The sequence below is a fragment of the Pleurodeles waltl genome, chromosome 2_2 (genome assembly GCF_031143425.1).
Source record: "Pleurodeles waltl isolate 20211129_DDA chromosome 2_2, aPleWal1.hap1.20221129, whole genome shotgun sequence".
Taxonomy (NCBI): Eukaryota; Metazoa; Chordata; class Amphibia; order Caudata; family Salamandridae; genus Pleurodeles; species Pleurodeles waltl.
Genome location: NC_090439.1, coordinates 63408334 through 63429439, shown reverse-complemented (window position 1 = coordinate 63429439; position 21106 = coordinate 63408334). Strand labels below are relative to the sequence as shown.

The following is a 21106-nucleotide window of genomic DNA, read 5'->3' as shown; positions in this document are numbered from 1 at the left end:
AGCAAGCTTGACAATATAATGTCAACTATAGTCGCAATAGAAACACACTCAAAAGTCAAATTAGCAACATTAAAATCCCTACGATCAAGGGGGCTAGCTCTCCCTGATGTGGAACCTTAAACTTAGATTATCACATAAAGTACCTGGTCAATTGCTAGGAAGATTGATCAGACATTGAAGCATGTCTTACTGGCAAGCACACATGGGATTAATAATTAGGATGTCTACTCTTCTCACATGGTAGGTTGACACTGCAGGTGCAGTATCAAAAGCTTTATTTGAATAATGTTGATGTCATAGGTACCAGAACTGTACAAAAGAAGAGCGGGTGGGAGACCTGCATTTTATCTGGAGGCACCATGTGTGTCTTCTGCTTTTCTTTATCCCAGTGAATGAAAGGGCAGTCCTTAAGTAGATTATCAGGTGTAAACGGCGCAATGGAACATTTGTTTGAGGGATGCCTGCTTTTATTTTTTGTTTGCTTTTTACTTTGATGTATTTAGTGCCTATATGAGGTCAACTGTGAAGATAGTCAGCTTTAGAACGCTTTAAATACAGCATGGTACTGGTGAATCCTGCTAATCAATTTCTACTCCAGTTCAGGAAATGTAGGGACTAATCCAAAGGACAGACAGAGACAGTCCTTCCAGCTAGTGAAGCTGCAAACAACCCAATCCTTTTAGGAACCGCAGGTGTGGAACGAGCAGACAACATACAGGCCAGCCGGGGCATTAGACCTCCAACTCTTCTGTTGTTACAGCGGCTTCCAAGCCACTTTAATTTGCCCTTAGTGGCACAAACCCTCCTAGGGAGAGGCAGGATCCTGTACTTCCTCTAAGGTTGGGTATCCATCATGCCCGACAGGTAAGTCTTACAAATAATACAAGCAGTTTGCACCTTTTTCTTTTCTCTCCTATCCACCCAGTATTTCATCCACACTGGAATGAATCTCAGAAACAAATCTGTTGATCCTGAAACATTAAGAGTCTTGTTGTTTGCTAAGAGTGCCATAGAGAGGGTAGCCGACTTGGAGGGTGGTTGAGGTTTTTATTCTTTCTATTTCCTTATGCCAAAATGGGATGCGGGCCTATCTTAAACCTCTGACTCCTTGAACGCCTTCTTCCGGAATGACAAATTTAAAATACTCACATTGACTGAGATCCTATATGATTTGGGCCCAGGAGTGTGAATGGGTGACCTTGGACTAGCATGACTCGTATTTTCATGTATACTTCCTGTGGATCTACAGGCGTTATCTGAGGGTCAAAGTAGACCAGGAGCATATTTAGTTTGCTGTGTTCCTCTATGACCTCATCAGTGCCTCTTAGGTGTTAACAAATGTGATGGTCCTTGACAATCTTTTGAGGTCAGGAGTTCGAAGTATTCTGTACCTTGAGAAATGGTTGCTGCAATCAGTTGTGAACCACCTTCAGACGAGGGTGAAACTTTTGACCTGTTGGGTTTCACCATAAACGAGTCCCACCTGATTCCGTTACAGAGGCCTCAGTTCAGTGGTGGTGAAATGCCGGGGCTTTCCTCCACCCCAATGAGTCCAGGACATTTGGTCTATGATTCAAATGTTTCAAGCTTGTTCCTGGATCTAGGTGAGGATAACTGAGGCTTCTTGGTCTTTTAGATTCATGCATCCTGCTTGTCAACCGTGCCGAGTGGCACCAACGAGCCCTGCAGTGGTATCTGCGTCAGGATCATCTTTCTATCACCATCCAGGTCTTGGAGGAAACTGCTCAAGATCTGCAGTGGTGACTGACTGATCGCACATTGTCCTGCGACAAGCCACTGTCCCTCCTACACAGAATTGACAGTGGTGATTGATGCATCGCTTGCGGGTTGGGGTCACCTAGAGGAGGTAGAGCTCAGAGGACTTTAGACTGCAGTGGAGGGTCAGGTCCACATCAGCCTACTGAAGCTTTAGGCCTTTCTTCTGGCCATGGAGGCCTTCCTGCTGTCCATCAAAGGGGGGCTGGTGCAGTGCAGGTTCTCAAGGATAGCACCACCGACATGTGGTACTACAAGAAAAAGAGCAGAGTGGTGTTTTTTGTCCTGTGCCAGGAGACTTTGTGCTTCTGGAGGTAGCTAGTGTGCCAGAATCTTTCTGATTCCTAACCACCTTGCGGGGGTCCCTGAATTCGAGAGCAGAGGAATTGAGCAGGTATAGTTTGGCAGAACTCTAGTGGTGTCTGCAGCCCAAAGTAGAGCACAATGTCTTCTACGAGTGGGGAAAGCCTTGACTAGATCTTTTTGCCACTGTCAAATATGCAGTGTCAATTATTTTGCTTGTTGGAGCTTCCATAAGAACCCTAATTAGGTGACGCATTCTGGCTGTAGTGGAAAAAGAAACGAATATACGCCTTCCACAAGGAGACCAAGGACAATTGGCCCAAGTCTTCCTGGTGACTCTGGATTGGGACAGGAGTGTGTGGTACCTGGAACTCTTGAGTAAACATCTGTACTCCGCTGTGTGCTTCCATAAAAAAAGTGCATGCCCTCAACACAACTGTGATTATTTTATGTATTTATGCAGCTTCCTGAGCTTGAACCTTCAGGGGCATTCACATGCCTTTGTAAAGTGTCTTGATAACAGCATATTTTATGGTGTTTATCTCTAGAATTAACAAAGTTGTAATCCACAGAAGCTTACCCTTTGAAAATGTTGTTTGTTACACTATGCCAGGTAGAATTCTAAGCGAAAATTGAGGTGCCCAGTCTCTTCCAAGCAAGATTGTTGACCTTACTCAGTCAGCATCGCACTGTGTGGTCGTGAATTACCTTCGGTGAAATCACAGGTTTAGTTTCTGTTGTACTTATCAAGGTGCTGCTGCAAAGTTTCTACAGATAATGGTTCCTCACAGATGCTTCTGCTAAACCCCGACACTAGTGAGGGATGTTGTGCATGCCAGTAAAAGTAATATTCCTCTCTTATATCGATAAACCACTTTCTAAAAGTGCTAATGCTTAGCACAGGGTCAGAAATGAATAGACTGCTCTGATCCACGCTCTCAGTGCTCTTTGTTCTGCTTCCCATAGGCTTTGAATTTAGGAAGGGTTGGCAGTTTTCTAGGTCTGTATTTCTCCTGTGAGACCTACTGGACAGGACTTATTAGCTTTTTTGGAGTAGGCTGCAGGAATGGGTCTATAGTTCCAAATCGGGGAAGCTTGCTTTTTTGCAATTTACCCATGAGTCAGTGTAGTTTCGGAGTGATTTATGAGGCCTAGACCTGCTCCTTGTGCAGTGGGAACACCTGAGGGTAACTCTGATTTGTGGTCGCAATCCAGTTTGACCTAGAGGTCTAGACGAGTGACTCGGAGCGAGATATTGCTATAATGAGGCATAACTAGAAACCTATGGGTTATCTAAAAAAGTGACCTCTCGTGGAGTTATGGAATACCCTGTAAGTTTGCTTCTACATCTGCAGCTCTGAAAGCCTGTCATCCATACTACGTGGCCCCTGCTCAGGAAGTAGATTAAGAAGAGGCACAAAGTTCCTCACTCTCAATAGCCGTTGGATCATAAGAAGAAAGTAGAATCCCAGTCCTAGCACCGAAACGGTTGGGTGCACCTTTACCACTCCTAATCATTCATCACATGTTGCCGATGCCGAGACTTGCGCACCTGGGATACAGCAGCCATTAACATTGTTGTCTTACCCAGGAGATAATCAGGTGAATTTTGAGAATTCCAACTGAGGAGCTTCTCCCGCAGAAATAAAATGCATACATGCACAGAAAATGAAGCAGTTGCAAAGAAAGATTAATACCGACATAAAATGTTTTCTCGATGGCCCTCTGATGATTACGTTGCATAACGCCTTGTTTTCCATTGCCCCTGTTGATATTGGCGATGAACACCTTGACTCAAAAAATGGTGGCCTTGCCAAGTTTGTCAGGCCTTAATGCTACACTTCATTTGCTTTATTAGTTTATTTTTCATCTTTTCACTTTTACAATTATTGTTATATTTATTGTTGAGTACAGAAACGTATCTACGCAGCAGAAAATAATAAATGTTATCTTGACAAGGGTAGGTAGTTTTGCCACTGCGAGTTTAGGGTAATAGCGATGCAACGTTTTCCAAAATAAGAGTCTGTTTTTGTTAGTTTCCCTTACGTGACTTAATTTCTGTTCAGTGTGGAGTTCAAGCCTATTTCTGTAACGTGCCCGCGATTTAGCTGTCATTTTCTTTGTGGTTACTAGATAATTCCTATTAAGTTGTTTGATGATCCAGGTCCCCTCTAATTTCTGAGCGAAACTAAACGTTTTTGAAATAAGATGGGAAGCTGGGTCCGACTTTGAGGCATTAGAAAAAAAATGATGCTTAGAGATTATATTCTATAAAGAGTTAGATAGAAAAATATAGGATTCGGATCCCCTATACCCTATGGGAACTGCTGTTAGTTAGTGCCTAAAAATGATCTTTTGAGGCTGCTCCAGAGAATTTGGTAGCCATTATTTAAAAAATAAATATATGGAGCTTTTACTACAACTTCATAGATGCTGCACAAAATTTTAAGTGTCATTCATATTACCGATAGATATAGCAGGAAGAATATTAAATGAAAGAATTCACGAGATTTGACATTATTTTTATGGGGAGTGGGTGACCTTAGTTGATAATGAGGGAGTGTCACACATTGACAGTTTGTGTTTTATGTATTTTTTTATTGTTGAATTAGTAAACATCAAAAGTTATGGAATTTGGGATGAGCATTAGAGGGTTGTTTCGTGCCATAAATGTATCTGTGTTATCGTAGTTCCCCTTTTAGATCTCACCTACCAGACTGAACAAGCTGCCTGGTTGTGAAATGCCTGTTGTGGGTTTACTAAAACTTAGAGTAAGTATAAAGCCCCCTCACGCTTACCATTGGTTGGTCGCTCTCTTTTGCTTGTTTGCTTATTTGATGGCTTCCCTTGTCCATCATGTGTTTGTCCGTTACCTGGAGCATACCCTCTTTACCATCCCTTTGCTTGCCTGACTTGTATTCTTCTATTTCTCACTTTTAGGGAACTACTTTTTAGGTCCGGCTTTAGCCAATACCTTTTGAGTTTACTAGAATAATATGTATAATATACTGACTTCAGCCGTTGGGTTAATGTCACTTTGCGTGACCACGTTTTGCTTTTTCACAACGAGCACATGAGTAAGCAAGGCAGTTTAGTTCCCTTTAGTGACACTGTTACTTGATGGGATAGTAGGACACATTTGGCTTTTATCATGTTTCATTTACAGCACACTTGTAACAGGTTTATTTAAACATAAAGGGGGGTTTAATTTGTGTTTTTAGTATGCAATATTTTATACAATGAATCCTCTTTCCTTTTTTCTTTCCTTTATTTCATTTTGCCTTTTTATATTTTCCTTCTTTCTTTTTCTTTTCCTTTTTCTTTTCTTTTTCTTTTCTTGTTTCTTTCCTTCCTTCTTTCTTGCCTTCCTTTTCTTTCCTCATGTCTTTCTTTTTCTGTTTTTAATTCCTTCCTTTTCTTTTACCTTCTATGCTTCTCTCTTTTTTGCCTTCTTTCCTCTTTCCTTCCTCTTCCTGCCTTCTTTTTTCCTTTTTTCTTTCACTCTTTTTTCCTTCTGCTGTGCCTTATTTTAGTCTTAATTTCAGTTTGTTCTTTTTTTTGCAAACTTTCCTTTTTTCTTCCTTACTTTTATTCTGTCTCGTTTTCCTTCTTGCCTTTTCTTCTTTCCTTGCTTTAATTTTTGCCTTTCCTTTTTCTTTCTTTTTATCTGAGTTTTTTTGCGTCTTTTTTCTTGCCTTTATCTTTTTCCTCTTTCCTTCTTAGTCTTTTTTGCCTCCTTCCCTTGCTTTCTATTTGCTTTGTTTCCCTCCTTCCTTCTTTCTTTTTTTGACTTTATTTCTTTCCTTCTGTCTGTTTTGCCTTCTTTCTTTCATTGTTCTTTATTTTTCAATTTTCTTAACTTCTTTTTTCATTTCTTTCATTTTGCCTTTGCTAGCGCACCTGGTCCTTAGTAAGTAAACTTACAAGGTCATAGCTAACTATCCTCTGTCATGACCTTTTATTAGAGTTTTTCAGTCCATCCCCCTAATTCCTAATTGGTCAGTCAAACACCAGTTATTACCCTAACCAATAACTTTAATTTTACAAATCAATGAATTCTAAAATTTCACTGTTGTCAGTTCGTTGACTGGTTCACTGTACGATGTCCTCATCATCCGGCTCATCAGGTATCCAAAATGTTGCATCTTCTTCTCCAGTCAGTGCTTCTATTGTTTGAGTCCTTGGAAAATACATCAAGTCTGTCTTACACCAAAATTGTTACATACTCTAGTCCTTCATCTCCTATTCGTCGGTACATTGCGGAAAATAGTAGCTAAGCAGATTTCATTAACATACGCAGTTCATGGACAATTCAATGCACCAGATTCTCTGCAGTGCGCTAGAAATTCAGCTTCTGCATGAGGCCTGGCAACTAAGCCACAACTTAGGCTAAGTTAACTCTACAATATAATGCAAATCACACCTTATACATCTCAATCTGACATGTTACTACATTATTATTACACATTTTCATTATTTCACGCATTTTCAAACGTGCACATTAATTTCTCTACGCTTAATTTTTCTATCAACTTCTTGTAAATCAAAACACATAATCATTCATTTTTAATTAGCATATCTGCTTCAACACCTTCATTCTTTTTCTCCTTCTTTTTTGCAGTTTTTCTTTTTTTTCCTTCTTTTTTTGCCCTCTTTCCTTCCTTGCCTTTTCTTTTTTCTCTCTAGACTTCTTTCTTCCTTTCGTGCCTGCTTTCCTTCTTGTTCATTTTTTCTTCCTTCATTACGCCTTTTTCCCCTTCCATCCTTCTTTGCCTGCCTTCTTTCCCTTCCTGATCTCTTTCCTTTTTGCCTTTCTTCCTTCCTTTATAACCCTTCTTTACTCCTTTTTTCATCATTCCTTCCTTCCCTTTTTTTCTTGCCATCTTTCTCAAAGGTGAGGGTAGCCGCTAATGCCAGACTTACAGCTTTTTTGTAATTTTTTTTATTTTTTAAGGTCTGCGTTAGTCAAGACCTTTTGATTTTACTAAAAGTATCGATAACATGGTTGCTTATTGGGGGTTTAAGCCAGACTTCATCAATTTGTTTGCCATCAACTCACTTACCTATGAGTTATGGTATGCTGCTCTTTCACAAGGAACACACCCACAAGGTAGTTTACTTCACTAATGAGTGTATCAGAAGAACAACTTTGCCATTAGCAAGTCTTTTAAAAAAATTTTTTTTAGATTTAATGAAGCGCCAACAGCTTCCAAAGCAATATGTCTTGTGAGAACTATGACAAAACAAAAAAAAAAAATGCAAAAACGATGGGGGCCAGTGCCTGGCCTATTGGCTTTGTCGATGCTGGTTTCTTATTCTTTCAGCACTCTTGGAGATTGCATGCGTTTTCTTGCTCTCTCCTTTGTGTGCTGCTTCCCTCATCCACCCCTCTGGGCACTCCGTCTCGTATCTCTTTTGAGTAGCCATCCCCAGTGTCATCTTAAGACTTTGGAGGACCTCGGGAAGACACTTTGGGGGCTCCTGTAAGAAATACATTTTGACGTTGATTATCCATTTGCTTCCAATTACAGAACCGCATGGTGCCAAGCATTAATCATATGCAAACGTATAAGAGGGTCACCCAAAATAGTTAACATATGTCTTACACGGTTTCGAGGGACAGGGTCCAAGGTAGAGAAAGCAGTGAGGTTTAGCTAGATAAACAGAAGAGGCAGAGGTCAGAGAAACACAGTTCCCTTTCCCAGGGAACCTTTGGAAGGTGTGGGCCATGCGGAATTGCCAGCTTTGCCCATACCTTCAAATGTCTCTCTCGTTCTCTCTCTCTCTCTCTCTCTCTCTTCTCTCTCTCCCCCCCCCCTTTTTTTTGCTGCTGCAGCACTCACAGGCATTTTACATGTTATTTTTCATTTTTTGGAGGTCCTGTTATCTGCTATTTGCTGCTGAGTGTTCCGCTAGAAATATAAGTTCTTTCGTGCAGTTAACATTTCTGTTTCTATTTTTCAATCTGAGTGGCGTCAGTCGTCACAGATCAGTCAATAAAAACAAGAAGAATTTGGCGCCTGTCCAATTCTGTTGGCCCTCACAAGCGTGGTGACCCCTGTGCATGTCTACCGAATGACGTGACCGGTAACAGCTGCCGCATCATTGCGACTTTGTTTTTATTTTAATTGTTTTGCTGATGCTGCACAGCAAAAGCAAAGACATTTTGCTTTTTGCCAATTCTATGACAATGGATCCAAAAGGCTTTGCCAATGCTCGTTAATAGTGTGTGCTGGTTGCGATTAGTGCATCAGGGTATTATGTTTGTTTGGTTTAGTAATTCCTGGCATTTTGCCTTCTGATGTAAGTATTGCTAAACCTTTGCTTATGTTTGGCACTGAATGCAATTTGTTAGAGGAAAGGGGGACAGTAGTGATTTTGATCTTTGTGATATAATAATGAGCCTATATTCTGCACTGCGTGCAGTATTTATTTCAGTCCAAATGATGATGTGTGAGAATGAGCGTCAAACTTTTTTGGTTTAAAGAAAAGATGGTCCCCGGGGGATTAGATCACAATTTTATCAGTATAAAACGGGCTCCTATCTGAAGTGAGCACAGAACCTATTCATCCACAAAGAGTCAAAATTTATAGTTGGTTCTGCTGTTAAACCTGTTATCAGTCGACTTAATGCTCATGGAATGCCGTGTTTCTTCTAGTCCACAAAGTCCCTGTTACTGACATTTTAATAATGTTTTTCAGTAGTCTACCCTAGACTTAAAAACACAAGTACCTCTTATATTCACAAACTCATCCCTGGGACTTATTCCTATATTGACAACTTTTCAAATTCATGAAAATGCAAACCACTGGTTGTGTCCGTGCATTTCCCTCTAAATTAGCAATTTGCATTGTTATGGTTAGACGATGTGTGAATATGCACAACCGTATTTGGGACACTTTCCCATCCTGAATTTACATCTACTATAATCGTCTGTGGAGTAACTTGTGGTCTACAGTTTGCATGAAATAGTACATGCAAAATTCTCCTAATACCCTTGATTTTTTTACCTGTATTTCCGTGCATTGACAGTGCCGCTCATTGTCCCAGCCTGATATTCCGCATTTGTAAATTGAATTTATGTCAGGAGATTTCTGCAAGTGCAAACTTTTCAATCCATGAAGTTGGACCTGTAGATTTAAATGCGTTGTTTCTCGATATTTTGCCTTGCTGGGGTTGTAAAATGTTTTTAAAATAAATTCTTAATTCCTAATTAAGTGTTGCCAGGGTTTGTCGAAACAAGGTCTAAAGAGTTAAAACTTGTGGACCAAAAGGCACATGATTTATATCGCTATTGTTCTGGGCATCATTGCGATATGATCCCATGTTACATATTTATTCCACTGTTGCCACCGTCCCTCTAGGTCACGCATGGAAGAAACCAAAGCGTTTTTAGCTGGAAGCCTACCAGACAGCGCACCTGTCTAGTGTTCCAAAGACGTCCTGGGGGCATTTTGAAAGCTTCTGTGGGAACGGGTTCCGCCCATTGCTTAATATTGTCTTTGTGTGTTAAAACTCTGGGCATCATTTACTAGGAAATGATGCAGCGTGGCACTACAAGCCAGCTTTCTGCGCCGCTCTGTATCATTTTGAAAGTGCAGGGATGTGTCTTATTTACAGAAATCCACGCATTCCTGTACTTTACTCTGGGTTGGCGCACAAACTGCTGCCTAGTGCCAACAGAGGCACCCATGCGCCATGGTGCAAGGGTACCTGTGTTGCAGGGATGATTGTTTGTATGGAGGAAGGGACACCTTCCTGCACATAAACAATCATTAATGGTGGTCTCCTCTTTTATATGTGCTGCTGACTGCAGCACACATTGAAAGTCGAAAAAAGAAGGAGAAATAATGTTAATTCTTCCCATTGTGCCACTTTAACACCACCCCTGAGGTTAGCCTTTTAAATCTGTGAATGCATCAGATTCCATTAGGTTCTATGGGTGTTGTGTGGGAACACCCACAGCAACGCCCATGTAACACCCTTTTCACGCAGAATTGTGCGTGAAAGGGGCCCATATTTTCAAGGCCATGAAAGGCCACGCAATATGGTTTTGCGTCACCTTGTAAATATGAGCTGGTTCACTGTGTCACCGAAGCGTAAAAAAATGACGCTCCAGCGAGGCAGTGTGCTCCTAATACCTTGTAAATGAGACCCTCAGTTTCTTGTTTTCTATTTGCTGGCTTTATTTGTTTAACCCCTTCGCTGCCAGGCCTTTTCCCCCTCCTGTGCTGAGCCTTTTTTTGGCTATTTGGAGCAGTTCGCGCTTAGGCCCTCATAACTTTTTGTTCACATAAGCTACCCACGCCAAATTTGCGTCCTTTTTTTCCAACATCCTAGGAATTCTAGAGGTACCCAGACTTTGTGGGTTCCCCAGAAGGAGGCCAAGAAATTAGCCAAAAAACAGTGAAAATTTTGTTATTTTTCAAAAAAATTGGAAATATGGGCTGCAGAAGAAGGCTTGTGGTTTTTTCCCTGAAAAGGGCATCAACAAAGGGTTTGCGGTAATAAAATCACCAGCTTCCCAGCTTTCAGGAACAGGCAGACTTGAATCAGAAAACCCAATTTTTCAACACAATTCTGGCATTTTACTGGGACACACCCCATTTTTTTTTTGTGCTTTCAGCCTCCTTCCAGTCAGTAACAGAAATGGGTATGAAACCAACGCTGGATCCCAGAAACCGCAACATTTCTGAAAAGTAGACAAAATTCTGAATTCAGCAAGGGATAATTTGTGTAGATCCTACAAGGGTTTCGTACAGAAAATAACAACTGAAAAAGAAAAATATTGAAATTGAGGTGAAAAAAACATAAATTTTTCTCTACGTTTTACTCTAACTTTTTCCAGCAATGTCAGATTTTCGAAAGCAATATACCGTTACGTCTGCTGGACTCTTCTGGTTGCGGGGATATATAGGGCTTATAGGTTCATCAAGAACTCTAGGTACCCAGAGCCAGTAAATGACCTGCACCCTGCAGTGGGTTTTCAATCTATGCCGGGTATACAGCAATTCATTTGCTGAAATATAAAGAGTAAAAAATAGCTATCAAGAAAACCTTTGTATTTCCAAAATGGGCACAAGATAAGGTGTTGAGAAGCAGTGGTTATTTGCACATCTCTGAATTCCGGGGTGCCCATACTAGCATGTGAATTACAGGGCATTTCTCAAATAGATGTCTTTTTTACACACTGTCTTACATTTGGAAGGGAAAAATGTAGAGAAAGACAAGGGGCAATAACACTTGTTTTGCTATTCTATGTTCCCCCAAGTCTCCCGATAAAAATGATACCTCACTTGTGTGGGTAGGCCTAGCGCCCGCGACAGGATATGCCCCAAAACACGTGGACACATCACAGAAAACAAAGCTGTTTTTAGCAAAGTGCCTACCTGTAGATTTTGGCCTCTAGCTCAGCCGCCACCTAGGGAAACCTACCAAACCTGTGCATTTCTGAAAACTAGAGACCTAGAGGAATCCAAGATGGGGTGACTTGTGTGGCTCGGACCAGGTTCTGTTACCCAGAATCCTTTGCAAACCTCAAAATTTGGCTAAAAAAACACATGTTCCTCATATTTCTGTGGCAGAAAGTTCTGTAATCTGAGAGGAGCCACAAATTTCCTTCCACCCAGCGTTCCCCCACGTCTCCCGATAAAAATGATACCTCACTTGTGTGGGTAGGCCTAGCGCCCGCGACAGGAAACGCCCCAAAGCGCAACGTGGACACAGCCAAATCTTTGAAGGAAAACAGAGGTGTTTTTTGCAAAGTGCCTACCTGTAGATTTTGGCCTGTAGCTCAGCCGCCACCTAGGGAAACCTACTAAACCTGTGCATTTCTGAAAACTAGAGACCTAGGGGAATCCAAGATGGGGTGACTTGTGTGGATCGGACCAGGTTCTGTTACCCAGAATCCTTTGCAAACCTCAAAATGTGGCTAAAAAAACACATGTTCCTCACATTTCTGTGGCAGAAAGTTCTGGAATCTGAGTGGAGCCACAAATTTCCTTCCACCCAGCGTTCCCCCAAGTCTCCCGATAAAAATGATACCTCACTTGTGTGGGTGGGCCAGGTGCCTGCAACAGAATAAGGCCCAAAACTTGTAGAGATAGAGGGGATAGCACAGCGAGTTTATAAGGACATATTCTTTTATACATCTTTAGACTGACTCTGCTTTGGGGACCCACATAAGTGAGGTGTCATTTTACTTGGGAGACTGAGGGGAACACTGGGGAGTAGGAATTTTGTGCTGGAGTGGTGATCCTACGAAGAAAAGTCAGGAAAATATGCTTTTTTAAAGCACATTTTGAGGTTTACAGAGGAGTCTGAGTAAGAAAATGTTGGTGGATCCACGCAAGCCACACCTCCCTGGACTCCTTGGGGTGTCTAGTTTTAAAAAATGTCTGGGTTTGGTAGGTTTCCCTAGATGAAGGCCTCACACAGGACCAAAAACATAGGTGCCCTCTCCCCCCCAAACACAGGTAGTTTTGTAATATATCGTTTTGATGTGCCCACATACGTCCGTGATGTGCCAAACACTAAAATTTTGAAAAGAAACACACTTAGGTTATGTGAAAAAGACCCCTCACCCACCAACCAAGTTGGTGGGATGCTTCATCATCGGGGTCCCACCTGAGGCACCTAGCGTGTCACAGGTGTGCTGCGACGCCTGATTACAGCGGAGCAGGTTTTGTCATTTTTACCACACATACTGGTTGGATTTGGCACGAGGATGAGTGATGGTTCAGTGGATCAAATTTTACTAACAAGAGCTTTCACAAAAATGAAATGCACTGTTAGTAACTGAAAGGCAAAAAACTGAACCAATGACTCACAGCTCGTGAGCTGTAAAGCCGCGACAAGGCACCAACCGCTTTACAGTCCATTCACACAACTTTCATACATGACACACACAAGGCCATTCACACCGCCAGCCACGGGCCCAGCACATTACAACACTCACATCGACAGACAGCGCCACTCAAGGGCCCATCACTTACATACGCCCACATGCCTGATACAACAATCACACCAGCTGATGGGAGTGTGTGGACTGGTGTTTGGCTGGCAGTGTGTTGCAGTAGCCAACAGCAAGTCAATATGTACACTCTCAGCCAAGCCCCACTCCACACACAATGGCAACATTTTTTTTTTTTTTTTAAACAGAGGACCCCCTAACTAAGTAGAAAGAATTACAAAACTACAAACACAAAAGCTCTAACTAAGAACATGACAGAAATGCTAACCATGAAACTAAACACATGAAAATACAAAACAGACATGAGTTTACACTCATGGTTGTTCCCAGAAATTCTTCTGGGTGTGGTAATTCTTAAAACAAGCACCGACACACAGCCCAGGCTTTGAAGGACAATCTGGGCAGTACATTTGAGTCTCCCTCCGGATACCTCTTCGAAAACACACTCTACATTTCTTAGCTGGAAAGTCTTTTTTGGGTGTGGGAGGAATGTGCTCAGCAAAGTGGCGATCTTTCAATCTAGCCACATCCTCCACCACTGCTTCTCTAGGAACTCTGGCCTGTTCCACCACAATAAGGCTCTCTATCACTGACTCCTGAAATTTCACAAATGTCATCTTTGACTCTGGAGACCTATCCCTAAACACAATAAAAGCATTGAAGGTTGCTAAGTGGAAGAGGTGAAGTGCTAACTTCTTATACCAAACGTAAGACTTACGAATAGCAGTATAAGGTTCCAACCTCTGGTCAACTCTATCTACACCTCCCATGTGCTTATTATAATCTAAAATGCACACAGGTTTGCGCACTTCAGCAACCTGGCCCCAAACAGTCACAGGGGAAGTACTTTCATCATGGATGGTACTTAGCATGTAGACATCCCTCTTGTCTGAAAATTTCAAAGCTAGCAGCTCCTCGTTCCGCAAGGCACAGCACTGTCCCCTCTCAAGTTTTTTACAGACAAGCTCCCTTGGATAGCCTTTCCGGTTAGAACGGATTGTGCCACAAGCAACTGTGTCCACTCTAAACAATTCCTTGAACAATTGCACACCAGTGTAGAAGTTATCTACATACAAATGGTGACCCCACACAATTTTCTCAGTAACTCCAAAAGTGGGAGGACAACCAGGGGGGTCAATATTGGAATCCCTACCACTGTACACGCGGAAACTATACACATATCCTGTCCTACTTTCAGACAGCATATACAATTTAATTCCATATCGTGCCCTTTTGCTAGGAATGTACTGCCTAAAAACCAAACGACCCTTGAAGAGGACCAAAGACTCGTCCACACTTAACCCTTTGCCTGGAACATAGACCTCCGAAAACCGATCTACAAAATGATCAAGGACAGGCCTAATCTTAAAAAAACGGTCAGAATCCGGGTGATCTCGTGGCAAGGCTAAAGCATTGTCAACAAAATGCAGCATCCTAAGAAGAAGCAAATACCGATTACGACTCATGGTCGCTGGAAATATAGCTGTTGCCATCAAGGGACTAGTAGACCAATAAGAAGTCAGTGACGGCTTCCTTATCAACCCCATCAAAAAAGTCAAACCCAAAAACTTTTTTATCTCCTCCAAATTTGTGGGAATCCACTGGGCAGCTCTAGAGTGTGGCCTAAGTCTAGCAGCGTTGTCCCTCAAATGCTGCTCCGCATACAAATTAGTCTGCTCAACAATCTCTTCCAAAAACATATCATCCATGAATAACTCAAAGAAATTGATAGGCATAAAGTTCTCTGTATTGGCTTTACACCCCGGGAGACCAGTAAAGGCAGGCAACTCTGGCTGCTCCATGTTTGGGGCAACCCAGACATCAGGTCTTATAACGGGAAACCTTTCAGCCCCAGGTTGCTGCACTATTGGCACATCAATGTCCTCCTCTAAAACAGGCCCTTCATCTGCACTGAGTGTGGCTTCATCATCAGAAGATTCCCCTCCAACAGAAACATCACTGCCAGAATCTCTGACTTCCTCCTCTGCCTCAGATGCAGAGTCCGTCTCATAGTCATGATCAGACTGTGACTCAAAAAGCATACCAACCACCTGCTGAGTGGTCATCCTGCGGCTAGCCATGATCTCTCCTGCTAAAATTAACTGGACAAATTCACCACCAACAACCAGCACTGTGTAAGACAAGTAACAAAGTGTAGCTTTGTTAGTAAGAGTTATAAACTCAAAAACTATACCGCTCACTTGCCTGAAAAAGCTTGATTCACCAGCAACTACACAGCAATCACCAATGATATCCCACTAAAAATAAAGAAAGAAAGGCAAATTAGAAATAAGACAAAACAAATATCATTGTGCACAAACCTAAGGACAATTTCACAAACAATCCTGCATTTAGTACACCCCCTACAAACCTGTCATTCATGCATGGCAACAATACTCCTTTGGAGTAAATTGTTTTTACTTACCTAAAACATGCAACTGTGCAAACTGCAGGTCAACCACCGCCAAAACCGCAAGGAGGCACAGCAAATAAAGCAAAAGCTTTGAACTAGAACAAAAAGGAGGAAAACATTTTTTATCACAAATGCAAAGACTTCTTCAGTTGACAAACACCCCACCATCAAACATTTAGAAATTGGTGCCTAAGTGGATTCTGCGATAGGGGCAGATGGGCCTACTAAAAAAATAGGCCTGTCTGCCCCAAGGAAGCCAGAAAATACCTTTAGTAGTGTGTCCCCATGGAGAGCGACCCTTGCCCAAGGCCCCCCAAACCACTAACACACACACACACACACACACACACACACACACAGGTCAATGCCCCCCTTGGGGGGGGCGCCCCGTGACCAAGGGGACGCCCCCCCACAAAAATAACCAAATAAAAATAATCCCTGGCGTTCTAGTAGTTTCTGCCCCCCTTGGGGGCAGATCAGCCTAAAAAGAATAGGCTGATCTGTCTCCAAGGGGTGCAGAAATGGCCTGGGTACATGTGCCCCCAAAGTGGGGGGCGACCCTTGCCCAAGGCCCCCCCCAACCACTAACACACACACACACACACTATCCCTGGCGTCTAAGTGGCTTCTGCCCCCCTTGGGGGCAGGTGGGCCTAAAAAAATAGGCCCATCTGCCCCCAGGGGGTGCAGAAATGGCCAACAGGTCAATGCCCCCCTTGGGGAGTCGCCCCGTGACCAAGGGGACGCCCCCCCACAAAAATAAACAAATAAAAATAATCCCTGACGTTCTAGTGGTTTCTGCCCCCCTTGGGGGCAGATCAGCCTAAAAATAATAGGCTGATCTGCCCTCAAGGGGGGCAGAAATGGCCCTAAAAGACATGCCCCCCAAAGGGGAGTGACCCTTGCCCAAGGGGGCTCCCCCCCAAAAATAAATACACATAAAAATAAAAAACCCTGGTGATCTAGTGTTTTCTGCCCCCCTTGGGGGCAGATCTGGCTAAAAAGTAGCCAATCTGCCCTCAAGGGGGGCAGAAATGGCCCTAAAAGACATGCCCCCCAAAGGGGAGCGACCCTTGCCCAAGGGGGTGCCCCCCCATCCACGACACACACAATCCCTGGTGCCTAAGTGGCTTCTGCCCCCCTTGGGGGCAGATGGACCTAAAAATAATAGGCCGATCTGCCCCCAAGGGGGGCAGAAAAGGCCAACAGTTCTCTGCCCCCTTGGGGGGGCGCCCCTTGCCCAAGGGGGCACCCCCCCACATAAATACACATAAAAATAAAAAACCCTGGTGATCTAGTGTTTTCTGCCCCCCTTGGGGGCAGATCTGGCTAAAAAGTAGCCAATCTGCCCCCAAGGGGGGCAGAAATGACCGTAAATGATTGCCCCCCAAAGGGGAGCGACCCTTGCTCAAGGGGCCGCTACCCGCGTGCCAGAAACAGTTTACAAATACATAAAAATAAAATCCCTGGTGTCTAGTGGGCATTCCTGCTGCCCGATCGCAGTGCGATCGGGCAGCAGGAATGCTCAAAGAGTCACCGGGGGAAAGGAAAAGCCTTTCCTTTCCCCCAGTGCCTCTTTAGCCCAAACCCCCCACCCACCGGGAAGAGGAACTCACCTCTTCACTCCATGCCGCACAGGAAGCAAATGGCTTCCTGTGCGGCGATATCCCCATAATGAAGTCAGCGCGCGCGCTGACGTCATTATGGGGGGATGGGGGGGTCGGGGGTGGAAGGGGAAGGGCTTCCCCTTCCATCCCTGACTTTGGGGGGTGGGGGGAAGCACACAGAGGGAGCGAGAGCGCTCCCTCTGGGCTGTGTGCCGAGGACGTAGTGGTTACGTCCTCGGCAAATCAGCACTGTGCCGAAGGACGTAACCACTACGTCCTCGGCACAGAAGGGGTTAAGGCTGTCCAGCGTGTCTTTGCCCCACCCCAGGAGTATTACATGTTTACTAACTTCTCTCAAGAGTGCTTGCTTTCTGTAAACAGGCCTGTAAATTTTGTTCCTACCTTGTCACATTTGCTGTGTATTTAAAGACAAAGGTGAGATGTCGGTCTCTGTCTTCCGAGGGAGCTTGGTGTTTACTTTTCTTTCTCTGACTCCCGAGTGAAAAGATATACCCGACAATCTGGAAGTGGGAAATACTTTTTTCTAGCACACACCAAAATTTAAATGTCTGTAAATTAACTATGCAAATATTTCAGAATATATCAGAATTAGGAAAGCACAAATGAAGCATTGTTTAATTGTTTATATTAATACGATCAGAACAAAGTTATGCACTAGGTGATGCCATTTTTACTGACTGTGTGCTGTACAGTTTTCAGCTGAAAGTGTTGTCTGTAATGGCACTGCACTACCACACCATGCATTCTCCACTTTACGACACTCTACTCTATGTAACTCTACTCCCTTCCAGTCTGACCTTCTCCGTTACGACACTCCATGCTGTGACATTCCACTCTACTCCACACTACTATACTCCAATCTACGACACTCCAATCTGAAATGCTACTCCCCTTCACTGACACTCTTCTCCTCTCTGATACTTCACTCTACACTGCACCACTACACTGTACTCCACTACACTCTAGTCCACACCACACCTCTCCATACCACACAACTCAACACAATGCACCACTCTATGCCACTCCACCACATTTCACTTTGACCCTTCACTCTGACAGTCACCTCTACGTCACTCCAGTCTGACACTCTACACCACTTCACTCTGTGCTACCACATTCTATGATACTCCACGCTACGGCACTCTGTACCATTGCACAGTACTTTAGGACACTGTGTCATTCCATAACACTGTGCCACTCCACTGCCACTCTACTCTTACACTACTGTAGGATACTATGCCATTCCACGCTACTTCGATCCACTCCGTGGCACTTTGCTTCATGATACACTATGCAAATTTATCTCATTTTGTGACCCTCCCGCTTTGCGCCCCTCCATAACATTCTATGGTAATCTACTGTATGCTACTATACTCTGTGCTACTCTACTCTGCCCTACTCCACTTTGCATCATTCCATGCCTCTCCTTGCTACGACACACTACTCTCTTATCTACGACACTGTGTGACACCTCTCTAATCCAGTCTGACACTCTACAACATTCTACTTCACTCTGTGATTTCATTCTGCCCCTCTACAACACTACTCCACTCTACGTCACTCTAGGGTGCCCTACTCCACTCTCTCTGACAATCCACTCCACTCGACTTAACTCTACTATGACACTACACTTTGACAGTCACCGCTAGGTGTCTCTATTGTACTTCACTCTCACACTCTACACCCCTCTATGCCACTCCACTCTACGTCACTCCACTCTGACACTCTACACCAATCAATCAATCAATCATTCGCTTTTATAAAGCGCGCTACTCACCCATTAAGGGTCTCAAGGCGCTGGGGGGGGGTCAGTGCTCAAAGAGCCAGGTCTTGAGCTGCCTTCTGAAGGAGAGGTGATCAGGTATGGCGCGAAGGTGGCTGGGCAGAGAGTTCCAGGTCTTTGCTGCCTAGAAAGAGAAGGATCTTCCTCCGGCGGTTGCTTTGCGGATGCGGGGGACGGCTGCCAGGGCTTGTCCGGTCGAGCGTAGCGTGCGCAGAGGAGTGTAGAAGGAGACGCGGTTGTTGATGAGTTTGGGTCCGAGGTTGTGCAATGCTTTGTGTGCGTGGGTGAGGAGTCTGAAGGTGATCCTCTTGTTGACTGGGAGCCAGTGGAGTTTCTTCAGGTGTCCGGAGATGTGGTGGTGGCGGGGTATGTCCAGGATGAGTCGTGCGGCCGCGTTCTGGATCCGTTGAAGTTACTTCTGCAGCTTGATGGTGATGCCGGCGTACAGAGTGTTCCCGTAGTCCAAGCGGCTGGTGACGAGGGCGTGGGTGACGGTCTTCCTGGTGTCGATGGGGATCCAGCGGAAGATCTTGCGGAGCATGCGGAGGGTGTTGAAGCATGCTGAGGTCACTGAGTTGACCTGTCTGGTCATGGAGAGGGATGAGTCCAGGATGAAGCCGAGGTTGCGTGCGTGGTTGGTGGGCTGGGGAGTGATGCATAGGGCGGGAGGCCACCAGGATTCGTCCCAGGCGGTGGGAGTAGGGCCGAGGATGAGGACCTCCGTTTTCTCTGTGTTCAGTTTCAGCCGGCTGTCTGTCATCCAGTTTGCTACTTCCTTCATACCGTCGTGTAGTCTGGTCCTTGCTGAGGTGGGGTTGTTGGTGAGGGATAAGATGAGCTGGGTGTCGTCGGCATAGGATATGAGGTCGAGTCCGTGTTTGCATGCGATGTTCGCTAGGGGGGTCATGTAGACGTTGAAGAGAGTGGGGCTGAGGGAGGATCCTTGGGGTACGCCGCAGATGATCTCCGTGGCTGTAGATCTGAAGGGGGGGAGGCGGACTCTCTGGGTTCTTCCGGAGAGGAAGGAGATGATCCATTCCAGGGCCTTGCCTCTGATGCTGGCGTTGCTGAGGTGGCATATTAGGGTACGGTGGCAGACAGTGTCGAAGGCCGCAGAGAGGTCCAGGAGTATGAGGGCCACGGTTTCTCCCTTGTCGGTCAAGGATCTGATGTCATCCGTGGCTGCGATGAGGGCGGTTTTGGTGCTGTGGTTAGCTCTGAAGCTGAACTGTGTCGGGTCGAGGGAGTCGTTGGCTTCCAGGGCGGTGGTGAGTTGGGCGTTGACGATTTTCTCAATCACTTTGGCGGGGAACGGCAGGAGAGAGATTGGCCGGAAGTTTTTGAGTTCGGTGGGGTCTGCTGTAGGTTTCTTTAAGAGGGCGTTGAGCTCTGCGTGTTTCCAGCTCTCTGGGAAGGTGGCGGAGGTGAGAGATGCGTTGATGACATCCCGGAGGTGGGGGGCGATGATGTTGTCGGCTTTGTTGTAGATGTGGTGTGGGCAGGGGTCGGATGGAGATCCAGAGTGGATCGAGTTCATGACGCGGGTGGTTTCCTCTGTGGTGGTTGGGGTCCAGGTGAGGATGGTGGTGTGGTTGGTGGTGGGTTCCGGTGGAGGGTTCGTGTTGTTTGTGGTGAAGCTGTTGTAGATGTCTGTGATCTTGTGGTGGAAGAAGGCTGCGAGGGAGTCGCAGAGGTCTTGTGAGGGAGGGATGGAGTTGTTTTCTGCGTCGGGGTTGGAGAGCTCTTTGACGATTCCAAATAGTTCTTTGCTGTTGTGGGCGTTGTTGTCGAGTCTGTTCTGGTAGGCTGTTTTTTGTGTGGCACGGAGGCGTTGGTGGTGTTGGCGGGTGGCGTCCTTAAGGGCTGACATGTTCTCTTCGTTCTGGTTGAGGCGCCATGTCTTCTCGCGGGTGCGGCATTCTTTCTTGGAGGCCTTGAGGTCGGGGTGAACCAGGAGTTTTTTTTGTGGTTATTGGTGTTAGCTTGGGTCTTCAGGGGGGCCAGGTGGGTGGCGCAGTCGGAGATCCAGCTCGTGAGGTTGTTGGCGGCTTCGTTGGGGTCTGTGGTGCTGGTGGGTTGTTTCTGAGCGAGGGTCGATGTGAGTTGTTCCGTGGTGGTTCGATTCCATTGTCTTCTTGGTGGTTGCTGGGTGTGGTGGTGCACGGTGGTCTTCTTGAAGTTGAAGTGGACACAGCTGTGGTCCGACCAGGTGAGTCCGGTGGTGTGGCTG

At 44.9% G+C, this 21106-nt stretch overlaps 1 protein-coding gene across 3 annotated transcripts in view; it reads left to right on the top strand.

Annotated features, from left to right (window-relative positions):
* Positions 1–21106, top strand: part of LPCAT1 (lysophosphatidylcholine acyltransferase 1) — a 510913-nt gene that overhangs the window by 156394 nt on the left and 333413 nt on the right. Inside the window, exon 1 of one of the 3 annotated variants that reach the window (XM_069219454.1) lies at positions 4768–4850. The exons of the other annotated variants lie outside the window; for them this stretch is intronic. Within the exon in view, the coding sequence (XP_069075555.1) occupies positions 4821–4850 (30 nt within the window). The 5' untranslated portion in view covers positions 4768–4820. Of the gene's footprint in view, positions 1–4767; positions 4851–21106 lie in introns of those variants that run through there. 3 annotated transcript variants of the gene reach the window in all.